General features: G+C 50.4%; 1 protein-coding gene across 1 annotated transcript; it reads right to left on the bottom strand.

The window, feature by feature from the left end:
* Positions 1–3,308: 3,308 nt before the first annotated feature.
* Positions 3,309–5,690, bottom strand: LOC126368252 (uncharacterized). Its single transcript, XM_050012148.1, has one exon. The coding sequence runs from the start codon at positions 5,688–5,690 to the stop codon at positions 3,309–3,311; it is 2,382 nt and encodes a 793-aa protein (XP_049868105.1).
* Positions 5,691–18,341: the final 12,651 nt, after the last annotated feature.

Raw genomic sequence — 18,341 nt, forward strand, 5'->3', positions numbered from 1 at the left:
AGATGTTAGGAACGACAGACTCCCCCGAGTCTGCCGCCCGCGGCCCTTCCGGTGCGAGGCACCGACGTAGTGCCCTCTCGGGTCTTAACGTCCCGGGGTCTCCCCTGTTGTGCCCTCCTCCTCTGGTCCAGGACACACAGGGAGAGACCCGCATCAGTGTTAGGGCGGAAGACGGCCGACATCCGCCCGCCGTCTCCGCCCGGGTCTCCAGCGGCGTGCAGGGTCGGTGGCAGTGGCCTCCCTTGCCCGCTCCGCATCCTCCTTGCACCGAAGGACAGTTTCACAAAATGTGAGAACCGCCTTCCACGAACTCTCGCTGTCAACCATGGCCTGGACCACGGCGGGCAGCGAGAGGTCGCGCCCCACAACAGCAACAAGCTCTTGGCGCTCTGTCGCCCAGGCTGGACACGCCTCAAGCGTGTGCTGGGCCGTGTCTTCCGGGCAACCGTCGCAGTGATGGCATTCTGCGGACGGCTCTCTTCCGGCTACAACATGCAGATACCTCCCAAAACAACCATGTCCCGAGAGGATCTGAGTGAGCCGGAAGGTTATCACCCCATGTCGCCGGTCCAACCACTGTCGGAGGACAGGGCGGACTGCCTGGATGGTTCTCAGGCCCGCACTAGGCTGCGCCAGCCTTTCGTCCCACTCCTGTATAAGCAGGCGGAGAACTTCCTCCCGCTGTGCTTGCACCTCGCGTGGTGCTGGCGTTTCACCCCGACCTTGCGCCTCCTCCCGCCAAAAGTACATTGTCGAGAGGGCTCTCGCATCTAGGTCCCAGGGTAGAGATCCAGCCAGCACACGCGCCGCCTCGCAGGAGATCGTTCGGTAGCCCCGTATCACCCTGATGGCCATCACCCTCTGAGCTGCGTTCAGAAGGGCGATATTCTGCCTTTTCAGGGTGTTGGCCCATACTGGAGCTCCATATAAGGCCATGGATCGAACGACCCCCATGTATAGCCGCCTGCACGACACCTTTGGCCCACCCAGATTGGGCAGGAGATACCCGAGGGCACCTGCCGCTCCGAGTACCTTAGGCATCAAGCGCTGGAAGTGGGCGCGGAACTCCCACCGACCGTCCAGAACAAGTCCGAGGTATCTCATCGTTGTCTTTAGATCGATGCGAGTTCCGCCCACCACAATGTGCGCTCCGGCTGGTGGAGCATTCCGAGGCCCGTGGAAGCACAGGGCCTCAGATTTGTTCAAGGCCACCTCTAAGCCGAGTTGTCGGATACGCCCGACAACGTGGGCCACACCCGCTGTGGCGAGTATGGCGGCCTGCCTGAACGTCGGGCCACGTGCCGTGACCAAGGTGTCATCGGCATAGCACGTGAGCTCGACTCCTCTGAGGTTAGCGCCCCGGAGCACCCAATCGTAACCGATGTTCCACAGGAGTGGTCCAAGGACCGACCCCTGTGGGACACCGCACGACATCGGCTGTCGTCCCCACTGCTCACGTCCTGGGAACACAACGCACCGATTAGACAGGTACGCCGAGACGATACGCCTAAGGTACCTGGGCATCTGATGGTACCTCATTGCCTCCTCAATGCATTGCCAGGGCAAGGTGTTGAATGCATTGGCGATGTCAAGTGACACCGCCAAGACCACTTCACGTCGGGATACGGCCTCATCTGCCAGGGTCTTAACGCGCAGTATGGCGTCGATCGTGGAACGACCGTGGCGGAAACCATATTGGCAATCTGCCAGGTCGGGGCCAACCCGCGTGAGATGCCCGATGATGCGTTCGGCAATGATGCGCTCGAAAAGCTTGCCCACCTCGTCCAGCAGAACGATGGGACGGTACGCAGATGGAGAGTCTGCTGGACGTCCCTCCTTCTTTAGGAGGACAAGCTTGCCGGTTTTCCATGCCAGGGGGAATCTGGCTTGTTCGAAGCAGGCAGAGAACAACCTAAGCAACCTCGGCTCTAAGGCGCTAGCGGCTAACGCCCACGCGCGACCCGGTATACCGTCTGGCCCAGGTGCCGTGTTTTTGGCTTTGAGCCGCAATAAAGCGGCGCCCAGTTCACCAGCTGTCACCTCGGTCACCTCAGTCTCCCCGCTGTCTCCCTGCCATGGAGGTACCATGGGCGGGGGTGTGAAGCCCTCCCGCATGGGGAACAACGCCTCCACTACGTTCTGTAGCAGGGTAGGCTCGAGACTCCGAGTTAAGGGCGGAGCCCATGGTCTGAGCTTGGCACGTACCATTTTGTACGGCCGCCCCCATGGGTCGCAGTTCAGAGTCTCCAGCATCTCCTGCCGAGACGCCTCCTTTGCTCGACCGATTGCGGTCTGCAGGGTCTTCACGCAGACTCTGTAGATGTTATAGAGTCTGCCCTCCTCATCGCAGTCACGAAGCCTGCGTCTCCTTTGCCGGGAGTACTGGCGTCTAGCTGCAACACAGGATTCGCGCAGCTGCGCGATCTCCAGAGACCACCAGTAAACCCTCCGTTTGGGAGAGACGGGCTTGGCCCGAGGCATCGCCGCGTCGCAGATTTGCGACATTGCCTCGTTTAGCTGAGCAGCCTCGTCCTCTATCACCACGGGGCCATCGAGATTTGAGACCCAGGCCTGGACTATGGCCGCCTCCGTCAGCAGGTCCTTGTCGAGGTTCTTCAGCACCCAACGGGGACTGTCTCTTTGTAGGGGTCGGCTTGGGCCGTTCGGGGTAGCTGCGGACGTGGAGACGCTGAATCGGATATACCTGTGATCCGACAACGTCTCCACACCCTCCAGCACTTCCCAGCCCTGGACACGGCGCGCCAGGGCAGCGTTTGCGAACGTGACGTCCACGATTGAGCTGCCCTGTTGCCGCACGCACGTGGCTACCGATCCCCGGTTGAGCAACTCCAGACCAATCGCAATCGCCCACTCCTCCAAAGCACGACCGCGCGCATCCGTCACTGGACATCCCCACGCCAAAGATTTGGCGTTGAGATCCCCAGCGACGAGCACGAGATCCGGGCGGCTTCTGTCGATCAGAGCACCGACCTCGTCCAAGAAGGTCTCGAACTCGGCCAGAGTCCGATTCGGCGAGAAGTACGCCCCGATCACCATCACGCCGTCCACAAACGCCGAGACAAATCCCCGACCTTTAAACTCTCGCTCAAAGGGCGAGGAGCCGACCGACGTCTGCGTGACAATCGCAACGAGGCCATCCTGGTCACCCAGCCAGCTATCCCTGGGTGGGATATAATAAGGCTCGCTGATCACCGCCAGTCCGATCAGCCACTCTGCCATAGACTGGGAGAGCAGGTCTTGGGCTCTGGAGCCGTGGCCGATGTTCGCCTGGAGGAACCGAGTAGCCATTAATCAACGGCCATGGTCGGTTCCACCTCGGCCCGGGTTTCAGCGCTCGCTGACGGGCGGGCAGGCAGCGAGGAGGCCCTGGAGCCATCGCCGACCTTCCTTCCTCTGTTCCTGCGCTTGGATGGGGCGATACAAGAACCCATCCGATGGTTCGCGGATTTGCCTGCAGCCTCGCATATGTTACAGTGGGGCGCAGCTGTACACTTTTGGCTGATGTGACCGGCCTGTCCACAGCGATAGCACAGATTACTGCGGTCCACCTCAGCATCGCACGTCACTCTGACGTGCCCCGTCTCGAGACAGCGGTAGCACCGCATCGGCCGGGTCTCTAGCAGCTTCACTTGAGCCGCCACCCAGCCGACCAGTAACCGACCACCCTCCGACACCTTCTTTGCGGCAGCCACAGGGCACCGCAGCCATACCGAGCCAAGACCGGTTTTGTCACGGCGAATTTCGCCGGGCTTCACCTGGTCTGCGGCGCATTGGCCAGCTCGAGCCACCGCTGCCACCAAGTCCTCAGTGGTGACTGAGTCATCCAGGCCCGAGATCCGCATCTCTGCAGATCTGATGGGCCGATTGACTCGGACGACATCCTCATCGAGAGCCTCCCTCAGCTTTTGAGCAAGAGAGTCGGCCTTCTCGTTGCTGGTGCTTCCCGTCACCTCCAGGATGCGGGCACCCGTCACGGCTCGTCGGAACCGGACAGCACCTATGCCAAGCTCATCCAGCTTTATTCGAGCTCTGGCCTGGGCCAGTACTCCGGCATAGGAGGCACCGTTTTCCTCTGCGCCAGGCTGCAGAGTTAAAACAACTGCCGCCGTACGTGGAGGATGCAGTTTCACCGGACCACTCTTTTTCTGAGCGGTGGTAGCCTGCTTCTTCGTGCCCTTTTTGGCGACGACATTCCACGGCTCCTCCATTGTGGAGGGTGCAGGTGGAAGCGGTCGCGGCGCACGAGGCGCAGCAGCTTGATGGACAGCGCCGGCCTTTCCCTTCTTCTTCTTTTTATTCTTCTTCTTCTTTTTCTTACCCTTCTTGGCCTCAGCGGGTGCCGGGTGAACTGTCGCAGCTCCACCTGGCTTCGCGATAGGCTCCGTCTGTGCCGGGATTGGCTTGACCGCAGGAGAGGCTTGCGAACGTTTTTTGTCGGCTGACAAAGGCGGACGCAGTCTCTTCTCCGGAAGAAGTCTTCCTTCTAAGGCCTCTAGGCGCGCGTTAACCATCGTCCCTACCTGGACCATGATGGTTCGCGCTAGATCTTCCTCGTCGTTGGGGGCCGAAGTGGCCTTCTGAGGCCGCCTCTGGCCGCGAGAAGCCTGCTTTGCAGCAGACGACTCGCTAGTCACGTCCGGGGGTGGCGCAGGGGCGCCCTGTAGCTTCCGCAGCAGCTCCATCTCCACTCTGACGTTAATGAGCTCGTTCTGGAGGCTGGCCATTTGGGCCTGCAAGCGGGCATTGTCCGCTTGAATGCGGGCATTGTCCGCCTGCAGTTGCCTCGTAACGTCAGTGGAAGTCCGCTCGACTATCACCTCGAAGGCAGCTTGTATGGACGCCTTGGCGTCCTTTAGCGCCTTCACTGAAGTGCCCTTCAGGTTGCCGGATTTAGTGGCTACCTTCTCAACCACCTCCAGAGCATCCAGCACCTGTTGGTTCAGGTCCTTGGTTGGGGCCTCGCATGTTGAGGGGGATTCCGAAGGGCGCGCCACCCTAGTCCGTGAGACTTGGTTGGCATACCCCGCGATTTCCTCCGCAGCTTGAGTTTTTAGGAACTCGTTCCTCACGGCGGTGACATATGCCTGTGCCTTGGATAGGCCTGCGTACTTCCCGGTGTTGGATCGGCGGGCTCTGCCTTTAGTGGCAGTCTCCTCTCCGTCGCTGCCCGAGGGCGACGCCGATGTTGACGATGTCGTTGTCAGGCGACGCCTCTTTGGGCCCTCCTCTGCCCAGAAGCGGCTCCTGATCTCCGGGGACCCCGACCTGGATGGCACTGCCACCAGGTTAGTATCCGTCCCATCAGAGGGTGCGGCTTTCTCGGCATCGACATCCATGTCGACTTTCTGTTCGTCCGGTATTGAGATGCGCTCCAGGACCACCACCGCTTCGGGAAGCGGTGATGGTGCTGGTGCGCTTATGTCCAATCCAGTTTCTGCAAAAGCCGGGTAGAACGTAGTTCTACGACTTCGCAGTTCCCTCACGTCTGAGCTTAATCTGTTTCCGTATTCGCAGCCTTGGTCGTGTTCACGGAGGCCAGCATCTTGCTGGCCTACGAAGCAGTCTTTGCCCCCCGCCGTATACGTATGGGGCTTGCCCTCCGAAGAGGGGCGGGGTCGCTCACTTGGAGTGCCCGCCGGCGGACTTGAATTTTCGATCTGCTTTTCCATATTTTTTGTTTGTCTTTTCTGACCGGGGTGACCTCCCCGGGGCGCCCTTGCTGCCAGAACCTCTGACCATTCAGCCCATCGGCAGGCGCCAGACCTTAAGCTTGGGTGATTATTTTATAGAGGTTGTCTTCCTCGCAGCCCCCTCCGCTCAGTGCGGAGGCGGCCCCCGTTCCAGACAGCAACGCGTCTGGTTTACGGGTCGGGCCGGCGGTGGCCGAAGCCATTGCCCAGCATTGCTGCCGGACCCGCCGCCCCTGTCAACGCCGGGCCGAAGCCCCAGGTCGCATCTTCAGTACCCTCTGCGGTCGCAGAGGGATACGAAGAGCAACCACCCTCCCCTGCTGATTTTGGTCCGCGCCGGCCGAAGCCGGTACCCCCCCCATATCTGGGGGGGCGTTCCCCTATCCGCCACCTGGGGACGCGCCCGATGGGAGATCAGCAACTCCACACGGGAACCTAACCTAACCTAACCTAACCTAACCTAACCTAACCTAACCTAACCTAACCTAACCTAACCTAACCTAACCTAACCTAACCTAACCTAACCTAACCTAACCTAACCTAACCTAACCTAACCTAACCTAACCTAACCTAACCTAACCTAACCTAACCTAACCTAACCTAACCTAACCTAACCTAACCTAACCTAACCTAACCTAACCTAACCTAACCTAACCTAACCTAACCTAACCTAACCTAACCTAACCTAACCTAACCTAACCTAACCTAACCTAACCTAACCTAACCTAACCTAACCTAACCTAACCTAACCTAACCTAACCTAACCTAACCTAACCTAACCTAACCTAACCTAACCTAACCTAACCTAACCTAACCTAACCTAACCTAACCTAACCTAACCTAACCTAACCTAACCTAACCTAACCTAACCTAACCTAACCTAACCTAACCTAACCTAACCTAACCTAACCTAACCTAACCTAACCTAACCTAACCTAACCTAACCTAACCTAACCTAACCTAACCTAACCTAACCTAACCTAACCTAACCTAACCTAACCTAACCTAACCTAACCTAACCTAACCTAACCTAACCTAACCTAACCTAACCTAACCTAACCTAACCTAACCTAACCTAACCTAACCTAACCTAACCTAACCTAACCTAACCTAACCTAACCTAACCTAACCTAACCTAACCTAACCTAACCTAACCTAACCTAACCTAACCTAACCTAACCTAACCTAACCTAACCTAACCTAACCTAACCTAACCTAACCTAACCTAACCTAACCTAACCTAACCTAACCTAACCTAACCTAACCTAACCTAACCTAACCTAACCTAACCTAACCTAACCTAACCTAACCTAACCTAACCTAACCTAACCTAACCTAACCTAACCTAACCTAACCTAACCTAACCTAACCTAACCTAACCTAACCTAACCTAACCTAACCTAACCTAACCTAACCTAACCTAACCTAACCTAACCTAACCTAACCTAACCTAACCTAACCTAACCTAACCTAACCTAACCTAACCTAACCTAACCTAACCTAACCTAACCTAACCTAACCTAACCTAACCTAACCTAACCTAACCTAACCTAACCTAACCTAACCTAACCTAACCTAACCTAACCTAACCTAACCTAACCTAACCTAACCTAACCTAACCTAACCTAACCTAACCTAACCTAACCTAACCTAACCTAACCTAACCTAACCTAACCTAACCTAACCTAACCTAACCTAACCTAACCTAACCTAACCTAACCTAACCTAACCTAACCTAACCTAACCTAACCTAACCTAACCTAACCTAACCTAACCTAACCTAACCTAACCTAACCTAACCTAACCTAACCTAACCTAACCTAACCTAACCTAACCTAACCTAACCTAACCTAACCTAACCTAACCTAACCTAACCTAACCTAACCTAACCTAACCTAACCTAACCTAACCTAACCTAACCTAACCTAACCTAACCGTTGCTTGCCTCCCACCGTCACGGCAACATCAATTTATAACCGCTCCGCGCTAAGAAATTTGTTAAAAATAGTTAAAAGTGCGCGAATACCAACAAGCGATATATCATCGGATGCGGGAAGTGAATATCTACACAGTGGTGAAAAAATTTTGAAAATCGGATCATAAATAGTGAAACTGTGAACAAAAAACACCCACCGACACGTGGAAACAACGTGTCGAAACACGTTTCAGCGTGCGGCGCCTGAAAGTGATCGGTGACCCAGTGATTTTCAGTGCTCAACCTGTCAGGATTTCGGTGCTCCACGTTCCAGCCAAAAACCGGATTTTTAGCGTCAAGGAATAGGGAGTTATTCCTTATAAACAATTCTTCACGTGGCGGCTGAAAATCTGAAAACTAGGAGTACCAGGACCTCAACACTGGAAATCGACAGCCGGGACCCAGCACTGACGATCGCCGCTTACCCGGGATTTTTAGGTAGGACAGTTCCCCTACTAAACGCTTTTTGCGGTTTTTTGTTGACCACCCCAAACTTCGGAAAATTCTGGAGCGTGAAAGCGATCGGTGACCTACTGCTTTTACCCCCGGGAAGCCTGGAGCACATCCTTGGGAACCAGACGACACCAACCGAAACCGCCCGCAATCACAGCTTCGATTTTTCCCGAATTTATTTCGAGGGGTCTGCCAGAACCGGCATTACCGAATAAGTTGGTTTTGCTTATAACTCGAAAAGGGGTGGGTTTTTCGAAAAAATAAGCAAATTCTCGTTCAGTCATCCTGAAGCGATCATTTGGACAACCAACCAGTGGACACCCCCAAAAACCACCCCCGGTGAGATTTTTTGGGAAATCTTCAAAAATTCGGGACTTCCGAATTCCCGGGACGAAATTTTTTGGGCTCGTCTGTAAATTTGGACCCCAGCGAAGCACGGAAAATTGTTTTGGAAATCGAAATCGCAAAAGGGAGCACAAAGCCAACCTTCTGAAGCTGGTAAAGATCCACCCCTAAACTTCGGGCGTCCCCGGAACCGCCCTGGGCAAGCAACCCCTAGCATTAAATTAAGTAGTTATAGCCTTGCTCGTGACCTGTCCGGAACAGTTTTTAGCATCCCCCTGGCGCGCGCCGTTTGCGAGCTATAGTGGTTACAAAAAAACTTTGTCTTACAACCCCAACGGTAAAATATAAGATAGTTTAGATAAGGAAACAAACTTCCAACCCTCGTAGCTCGGGAACGGTGCGTCCTAGGTCAAAAACAACGAAATTTTGACTCCCCCCCCGAACCCCCCCCTCGATTGGACAAAGTCCAATCCAAACCCAACCACCCCGAACAAATTCCCAAAATCCCAGCCCCCTACCCCTAACTTTGTGAGACGGCCAGCGTAGGTCGAACCCTGACACCAGAGGCCAAACCATACGGGTTGGGCAGTCTCACAAAGTTGGAGTTTTTACTGAAACCATCCCGCACCCGGACCCCATACTTACACCACATAACCCTATAACCCTCCCCTACACCCTCCCCTAAACCCTCCCCCCTTACCCCCTACCCCCCCCCCCCCCCTATATTTGCGTTATTAGTAAAATTGCCTCTTTTCAAAATTAATACTTACCCGTCATACCCAACCAAAATCCCAACCCCCTACCCCTAACTCTGTAGGACGGCCAGTGTGAGTTGTACTCTCATCCCAAACGGGTTGGGCAGCCCTACAAAGTTGGAGTTTTCACAGTAACCATCCCTCACCTTGATCCCAAACCTACATCACCTAACCCACAACCCCTCCCTGCACCTTCCCCTAAACCCTCCCCCCTCCCCTCTACCCCCCCCCCCCCCTTAAAAATTTTGTGATATTAGTAAATCTGTCTCTTTCAAAATTAATACCTGCACCTTTCATAACTAATCATATCGCAACCCCCTACCCCTAGCTTTGTGGGACTGCCAGCGTGAGTTGTACTCTCAACCCAAACGGGTTGGGCAGCCCCACAAAGTTGGAGTTTGTACAGTAACTATCCCTCACATTGATCCCACATTTACACCACCTAACCCCACAACCCTCCCCTACACCCTCCCCACCGCCCCCCCCCCCACCCCCCACCCCCGCCCCCCTGGAAAATTTTAATTAATAATAACATCTGTCTTTTTTTTTTTTTTTTTTTTTTTTTTTTTTTTTTTTTTTTTTTTTTTTTTTTTTTTTTTTTTTTTTTTTTTTTTTTTTCAAAATTTAATATTTGTACTCCTCATAACCAATTAAAATATATGTGGATAATGACAACCCCCATCAACCCCTATTATAGAATATAGTTAATAAATCATATCTCAGCCATTATTAGAGCTATCTTAGTGCGGCTTCCTGTTTCGGCCGGGGCACTGGTGGAGCTATTTTTCAGACACAGGGTGCCGACTCTACGTAGAGAGGGTGTAGAGCATCTTTTAATTCTATAAATTTAAAGTTGTGACGAGTTCTCTTTTTGCTGTACTGACTCAATCGACTTCCCGAAAGCGGGACAAGCGACACCGCTCTACATAGAGTCTAAACAGTGTATAAAACCTGTTTTTATTTTATTTTTATTTCTATTTGTCCGTACCTTAATTTTCTTAATTTGTGTTTTTAAACGTGTCTGCGGTAAAATTCGGAACTCTACACAGAGTCCAAAAACTAAACTCTACATAGAGAGGAATTATAGAGCCTTATTATTGTTCTTATATATATTGTTCTTTCTTGAAATACTTTACCTGTACGTTGTTCCTTTGAACATAAATGCAATATTTTGTGACCGCTGACCGCGCTGGCTGCTGACTCTGCTCTGCTAGTAGATGACCTGAAACATATAAAACCAAATTAGTTACGACTAATACACACTAATATACTTACATACACCTTAAGTGTACACACACACATACACACTCAAATACACATACGTACATATACAACCACACACACACACACACATACACCATACCATACTTACCACTACTTACCTCACCCTCTTGAACCGCGCGTTGACGCCGGCAGCACCGTAGAGTTAGCACGCAGCGGTGCAGCGAAAACCTGAAAAAATAAAGAAACAGAAAGAAATATTAAAACCTGTAAACGGTGTACACCTTTAAACGCAGAATATTATATGCGCTCTGCTTCTCTGTTTTCTTCTATTTTTTTAATTATAATTGTAGATTAAGTGTTACTTACCTGGGTACTTACCACCGACGACCAGTGCACTTACCTGCATACCTACTTACCTGGACATCCGCGTAGCCCGGAACACGACGAGTACCTGAAAAGAGAAAAGGATTTAGATTAGTAATATAAACCGTACTCTATTTCATAGAGTATTAATAAATTTTACTGACTGTGTCATACATATATTTTACACTTTGCTTTATTTTTATTTTATTTTTATTTTTTTGTTTTTCCATTTACACCCTTTACACGTAAATTTCTCTATTAAGTTAATTTACATTTTATTCTGTTTATTGTTTACTGTGTCTATTGACAAACAACTATGAGTTCCAAGAACTTAAAACCTGACCCCGCTGCTGGAACAGCGAAGACGTCGACTAGATACTCGGTGCAATCCGCGGGAGTACTGGCACCTCCACGCAGGAGAACCCCTTCCAATGGGGTAAGATCACCAGTAAAAACACCCAAACCAACCGAACAGGTTCAATCAAGCTCCGAAACACCTACTCCCATGGGACCAAGCCTACAAGCTAAAGCGAACGGACTCTACTTAGAGGCAAAGAGCTTGATGGAACAATCTGGAAATATCAAAACGACGATAAAAGACGGTGTCATTAAAAAAATGACAGAAATTAACGACATTGTATTGCGCTTGGTAGAGTCACGCGAAATACTCCAAAGAAACCTGGAGGCCTCTCGCCTAAGCCACGCAGAAGCATTACTGAAGCTGGAAAAGGAGCAAGCAAAAACATCTGCAGGCCCCTCACATACAACGACAGCACCTACGAACACAGCCGAGCACTCTAGACTCATGGAAAACCTAATGAGGAAACTAGAGCATCACGAGAAGGCAGTAGTGGAATGTAAGGAGCACACTGAGGCTTTGGCGAGAAGAATAGAGAGTGCAGCCAAGACGCAAACATTACCAGTCTTCCAGAAAACTAAAAACGAATCGGACTTGGGTGAAAATGAAGGTTTTCTCTTAAGATCGCTCAAGGAGCAAAGGGATCTGACGGTAGAGTCAAATACACAATTAGCGGCTTTACACATAAAAATAGATCAATTGCCGACTGCACTAAACCTCGCAAGCGGAATTGCACTGACTCCGAAAACTGAAAGAGCTACTTATGCCAGCGTAGTAGCCAGCAAAGTAAGATCACCAGTATTTTCGGTCATTGTGTCTTCCAAGACTGAACAAGACACAAGTGATGACGTTATCAACAAAATCCGAACAGCAGTTGACGCAAAAGCTAGCGGACTAAAAGTGGACAAGCTCAGAAAGGCTAGGGATCAAAAGGTAATCGTGGGATGTGGCAGTAGAGATGAAGTCAACAAGATCTCTGACAAAATCAAAGCCACGGCTCCGATGCTACAGGTTGAACCGATGATGAACAAGGATCCACTGGTAATCCTCAAGGACGTTCTCACAGTTAACACTGATGAAGACATAAAAACCGCTCTCAAAAACCAAAACAAACATCTATTCGAGGATTTGCCGGTGGATCAGTGTAGGGCACAGGTTAAATACCGCAGAAGATCCCGAAACCAATACGTCAACCACGTGGTATTACAAGTGTCACCTCAACTGTGGCAGAAATTGGTAAAAGTAGGGAAGGTCCATATCGACCTCCAACGGGTGGCAGTACTGGACCAATCACCTCTGGTGCAGTGCTCCCGTTGTTTGGGGTATGGTCACGGACGCAGATTCTGCAAAGAGACCGAGGATCTCTGTAGCCACTGCGCAGAACCTCATCTAAAAGCGGATTGTCCAAGCTGGACAATAAGAGATCCCCCTTCCTGTAAAAATTGTATCCACGCGAAAATGGAAAACACTGACCACAATGCGTTCGACGTCAACTGCCCCATCCGCAAGAAATGGGACACTATAGCGAGGTCCAGTATAGCGTATTGCTAAAGTTGACCAGGGCCAGACAGGGAACACTGATGGAACAAAAAACCACCACGCAATACAGGCCAATCTCCAACGGAAACGACTAGCCACCAAGGAATTATTTTTAGAGGCTAGCAAAAGGAAATCTAGTTTTGCACTAGTACAAGAGCCCTATACAGGAGCGAATGGTGTTTTAAAGCAGGAGACGGGTACAAGGGTGATACAGTGCGCAGTGAACAGGAACGGGCCAGTAAAGGCTGCAATCATCGTGTTTAACAGTGAGGTAAAAGTCATAGAAGACACAACACTAAATACAGAAAACATGGTTGCAGCCAAACTGAAGACAGACAAATGGGAAATCGCTATCATCTCCGTTTACTACGAAGACAGCCAACCTCTTGAACCCTACCTGCAAAAACTTAGAGACACTATTACAAAACTTAACACCAAAAGCCTCATAATAGGGGGAGATTTTAATGCGTGGAGCACGTGGTGGGGAAGTGTGAGAGAGGACAGTCGAGGAGAGGAACTCAGGGGTACGTTGGACGAGCTGAATCTGCATATTTTGAACGCGGGGAGCACTCCCACATTCGATACTGTCAGGGGAGGTAAGATCTTCCAGAGCTGCGTGGACATCACGGTGTGCAGTGACGAACTGCTGGGTAAAATATCAAACTGGAAAGTAGATAAAGAGATTACTAGTTCAGACCACAATAGCATAACATTTACATTAAAATTAGGCAAACATAAAGAAGAGAACCAAAATAAAACAACACGATTATACAACACAAAAAAAGCAGATTGGAAAAAATTCAAAAAATACATAGTAGAGTCGCTTAAAGAAGAAAATATAACAGAACAGGAAATTAACAAAATAGATACTAAAGATAAAATTAGAAGCACCGTCAATACATACATAAAAATAATAAAAGAAGCTTGTGAAATCTACATACCTAAAATAAAGAAAAATAAAAAATTCAACTTACCGTGGTGGACCGCAGAACTGGAGGAACTGAAGAGAAACACCCTTCGAAAGAAGCGAAGGATATCCTGGACAGCTCCCCGCCGCAGAAAACACGCCGTCGACGAATACCTGAAAGAAAAAGAAAAATACGAATTAGAGGCTGCTCGAGCGCAAACCGAAAGTTGGAAGAACTTCTGTACAAAACAGGATCGGGAAAGTCTTTGGGATGGGATATATAGGGTTATCGGGAAGGCTACACAAAGACATGAAGACCAACTGCTCGCACAGGAGGGGATCACTCAAAGCCCGGAGGAATCGGTGAAGTTGCTAGCGACCACGTTTTTCCCCGAAGACTCACTGGAAAAGGACAACGAAGAACATATCAGGATAAGGGAAAAAGCGAAGAACATCCAAGCTAAACACCCGGGCGATGAGATTGACCCTCCATTCACAAAAGCGGAACTCTACCACGCAATGTACAGCTTCAGTCCCAGAAAGGCTCCCGGACCAGATGGGTTCACAGCGGATATATGCGTCTCGGCAATCCAAGCCAACGAACTAGTTTACCTCGAACTGATAAACAAGTGCCTGGAACTCTCGCACTTCCCTGAAGCATGGAAGGTGGCAACAGTTGTGGTCTTGAGGAAGCCCTCCAAAGCAGACTATACAAACCCAAAATCATATCGACCGATAGGGCTCCTCTCGGTTTTGGGCAAGGTGATGGAGAAGATGCTGATCAGGAGGATCAGGTGGCACACCTTGCCCAGAATGAACACCCGGCAGTACGGTTTCGTCCCCCAGCGCTGTACGGAAGACTCCCTCTATGATCTGCTCCAACACATAAAAACAAACTTGAGCAACCACAAAATTAACATATTAATATCATTGGACATAGAGGGGGCTTTCGACAGTGCATGGTGGCCGGCCGTTCAAATCCAACTGCAAGAGAAGAGATGCCCCAGAAATATTCGGGAACTAGTTGACGATTATTTGAGCGACCGGATAGTCAAAGTTAGATACGCTGGAGAAGAAGTTACGAGACGGACCACAATAGGCTGCGTGCAAGGCTCCATCAGTGGCCCTACTTTTTGGAACTTGCTACTGGACCCGCTACTAAATGAACTGGAGGCACGGGGGGTGTATTGCCAAGCATTCGCCGACGATGTGGTTCTGATATTCTCCGGCCACTCAGTCCCAGTCCTGCAAGAGCAGGCTAACACCACGCTCGAACATGCGCGGAGTTGGGGTCATCGTAACAAACTTAAATTCGCACCGCACAAAACAAACGCGATGATCATCACAAAGAAGATGAAATACGAGGCCCCATCGCTGCGCATGGGCGACACCGCCATCGGAGTGGTAGATAAAATAAAACTTTTGGGCCTAACAATAGACAACAAATTAACATTTAATGCCCATGTCACAAACGTCTGTAAGAAGGCCACAAACATCTACAGACTGCTGGCGAGATCCGCTAAAATAACATGGGGACTAAACCCGGAGGTTGTCAGAACCATATACGTTGCAGTCATTGAACCGGTGATTCTCTACGCGGCAAGTGTCTGGGTCGAGGCAGCATCAAAGATCACAGTCCAGAAACAATTGAACGTGGTCCAACGTGGTTTTGCTCAGAAAATATCGAAGAGCTACCGCACAGTGTCTTTGAACGCCGCGCTTATCCTTGCGGGAATTCTTCCCCTGGATCTGAGAGTACAGGAAGCGGCTAAGCTCTACGAGGCCAAACGAGGAAAGCCCCTGCAACACCTGGATGGTGGGGGATTGGCAGATAGGGCGATAGAGGACAAGGTTTGCTTCCTGGAGGCACTGCACCCAGCCAGTGAGGAGGCAGTGGAGTTCACATGCCTCGAAAACACTGAACCTCAAACCTTGCTAGACCATCAAATAGCTGGAGACATGATCTTCACCGACGGAAGTAAGATTGAGGGGAAAGTGGGGGCAGCTCTCTCTCGCTGGCGGGAAGGCAGAGAGGTAGAGTGTAGGAAGTTCCGTCTAGAACCCTTCTGCACGGTCTTCCAAGCCGAGATGTACGCCCTGTGGAGGGCCATAGAAATGGCGTCAGCTCATCAGACCACCAACATCTTCAGTGACTCCCGATCCTCACTTGAGCTCCTGAAAAACCAGAAAGAGTTCCACCCACTGGCCATCAAAATAAGGAAAACCTTAGCGAAGCTTCGCGAACAAAACAAAACGGTCAAACTCTTTTGGATAAGGGCTCACGTTGGGGTGATGGGGAACGAACGCGCTGATGAGCTGGCCAAAGAGGCGGCACTGAAGCTCAAGGTAAAGCCACATTACGACAGATGCCCTATCTCGTTCGTGAAGAACAGGATAAGGCAATCTACGATCGCGAAGTGGAATGACCGATACCTGGAGAGCACAACAGCTGAGGTCACCAAGGTGTTTCTCCCGAGCGCAGTGACCGCATACCGTTTCGTCAGAAAGGCTCGGTTTACGCCAACTATGGTTCAGGCAATCACGGGGCACGGGGGTTTTGCCGCGTACCTCCACAGGTTTAAGCTGAGACAAAGCCCGGGATGTTTTTGCGACCCAGACACAAATCAGGACATCTGGCACATTCTGCTGGATTGCCCGAAATTCGGGCTGGACAGACTCGAATTAGAAATAGGAACAAACACGGCTCTAACAAAAGAAAATATAAACACCATTTTGTCTCATAAATATAATAGAGTCCCTTTTATTAAATACTGTTTGAAAGTAGTAAAATACGTTGCGAAATTGAACAAATAAGGATAAGAGTTATGCAGGTAAGTGTACTGAGTACACTTAACTAGACATATTGTAGATGTAAGATAGATTAGTAAATAAAATTAAGCTGTTAAAATAATGAACTAGGTATAAGCAATAGTATTAAGAACATGGTAGAGAAAACTCTACAGCAGGATATATATTTGAATATATATCCAAGCTGTCGAATGTATAGATAAGTTAGTGTAATATTGAAAAGAATAGGAAAAAATAAGATGGGAAAAAAAAAAAAAAAAAAAAAAAAAAAAAAAAAAAAAAAAAAAAAAAAAAAAAAAAAAAGATAAAAAAGTTGTCTGTCCTAGGATAAGTCCCTGTATGCTGTATAGTTGTCTATCTATATATAAGTATATAAATAAAAATATATAATATACTACAAACAATACACTACACTACCAAATAAAAAACACTGCACACCCCGAAGCGAACGAAGTGATACACCAATAGTGTATTACGGATTCACTTCTCCAGATTAAAAAATGAGTGTCTCATAAGTTTTCGGATGTACAAGGTCTCTAGCCCCATGCTGGAGGACGCACTGACGAAAATACAATTAAAAAAAAAAAAAAAAAAACCTAACCTAACCTAACCTAACCTAACCTAACCTAACCTAACCTAACCTAACCTAACCTAACCTAACCTAACCTAACCTAACCTAACCTAACCTAACCTAACCTAACCTAACCTAACCTAACCTAACCTAACCTAACCTAACCTAACCTAACCTAACCTAACCTAACCTAACCTAACCTAACCTAACCTAACCTAACCTAACCTAACCTAACCTAACCTAACCTAACCTAACCTAACCTAACCTAACCTAACCTAACCTAACCTAACCTAACCTAACCTAACCTAACCTAACCTAACCTAACCTAACCTAACCTAACCTAACCTAACCTAACCTAACCTAACCTAACCTAACCTAACCTAACCTAACCTAACCTAACCTAACCTTTTTTTTTTTTTTTTTTTTAACGTTGGGAAATGCATTTACGCATACCCGCCGCCATGGGGATGACGACGGGTTATGTGGGACTCCGGGATCTCAAGTATCCCGCCTACCCACTAAAACCCAACGGTGTTCGTCTTGCCGCCTGAGTGGGAGCCACGGGAACGCGCCCGCATACTTCCGCAACTCCCAGGCGGTGTCCATACGGACCCGGCTCGGTGAGCACTTCAGTGCTCGAAATCGTCAGTGGCGCGCGGAACACACGCGCGCCTACCAACACGGGGACTTTGTGCCAGGTGACGGACGCCCCCCGCATCCGTCACCAGCATCCCCACCTACGGGATACGCCGATCATGCGCCAACCTTCTCCGTCCCACCCGAGTCCGACGGATCGGGTCAGACGCAGGATCGGCCTCCCGCGACCTCTCGGCGGCCTCTTTCTGCGCCACCACGTCCTCGCAGAAAGAGTGTACCGCTCTCCAGGCCCTCTCGCTACCGACCATGGCCGAGACCACGGCAGGCAGGGACAGGTCCTGGCCGACCACGCACCTAAGTCGCGCCCGCGACTCAGCCCATTCTGGGCATGCGGCGAGAGTGTGGTCCGCCGTATCATCGGCGGCGCCGCAATGGTGGCAATCTGAGGTCGGCTCTCTTCCGGCGACCCTGCACAGGTACCTGCCAAAGCAACCATGCCCGGACAGGACCTGCGTCAGGCGGAAAGAGAGCGCCCCGAACCGTCTATCGACCCATTCATCTAGAACGGGTCGGATCGCCTCGACCGTTCTGTGGCCGGCACTCGGCGCCTCCAGGGCTCGCGACCATCTCAGAAGGGTATCTCGACGAGCGTTAAGTCTCAGACTCGAGATCTCCTCCGGAGATGGCGCTCCGCCATCGGCACGCGCTCGAGCCGCGTGTCTGTAGACACTGGCC

This window comes from Pectinophora gossypiella, chromosome 7 (genome assembly GCF_024362695.1).
Source record: "Pectinophora gossypiella chromosome 7, ilPecGoss1.1, whole genome shotgun sequence".
NCBI lineage: Eukaryota > Metazoa > Arthropoda > Insecta > Lepidoptera > Gelechiidae > Pectinophora > Pectinophora gossypiella.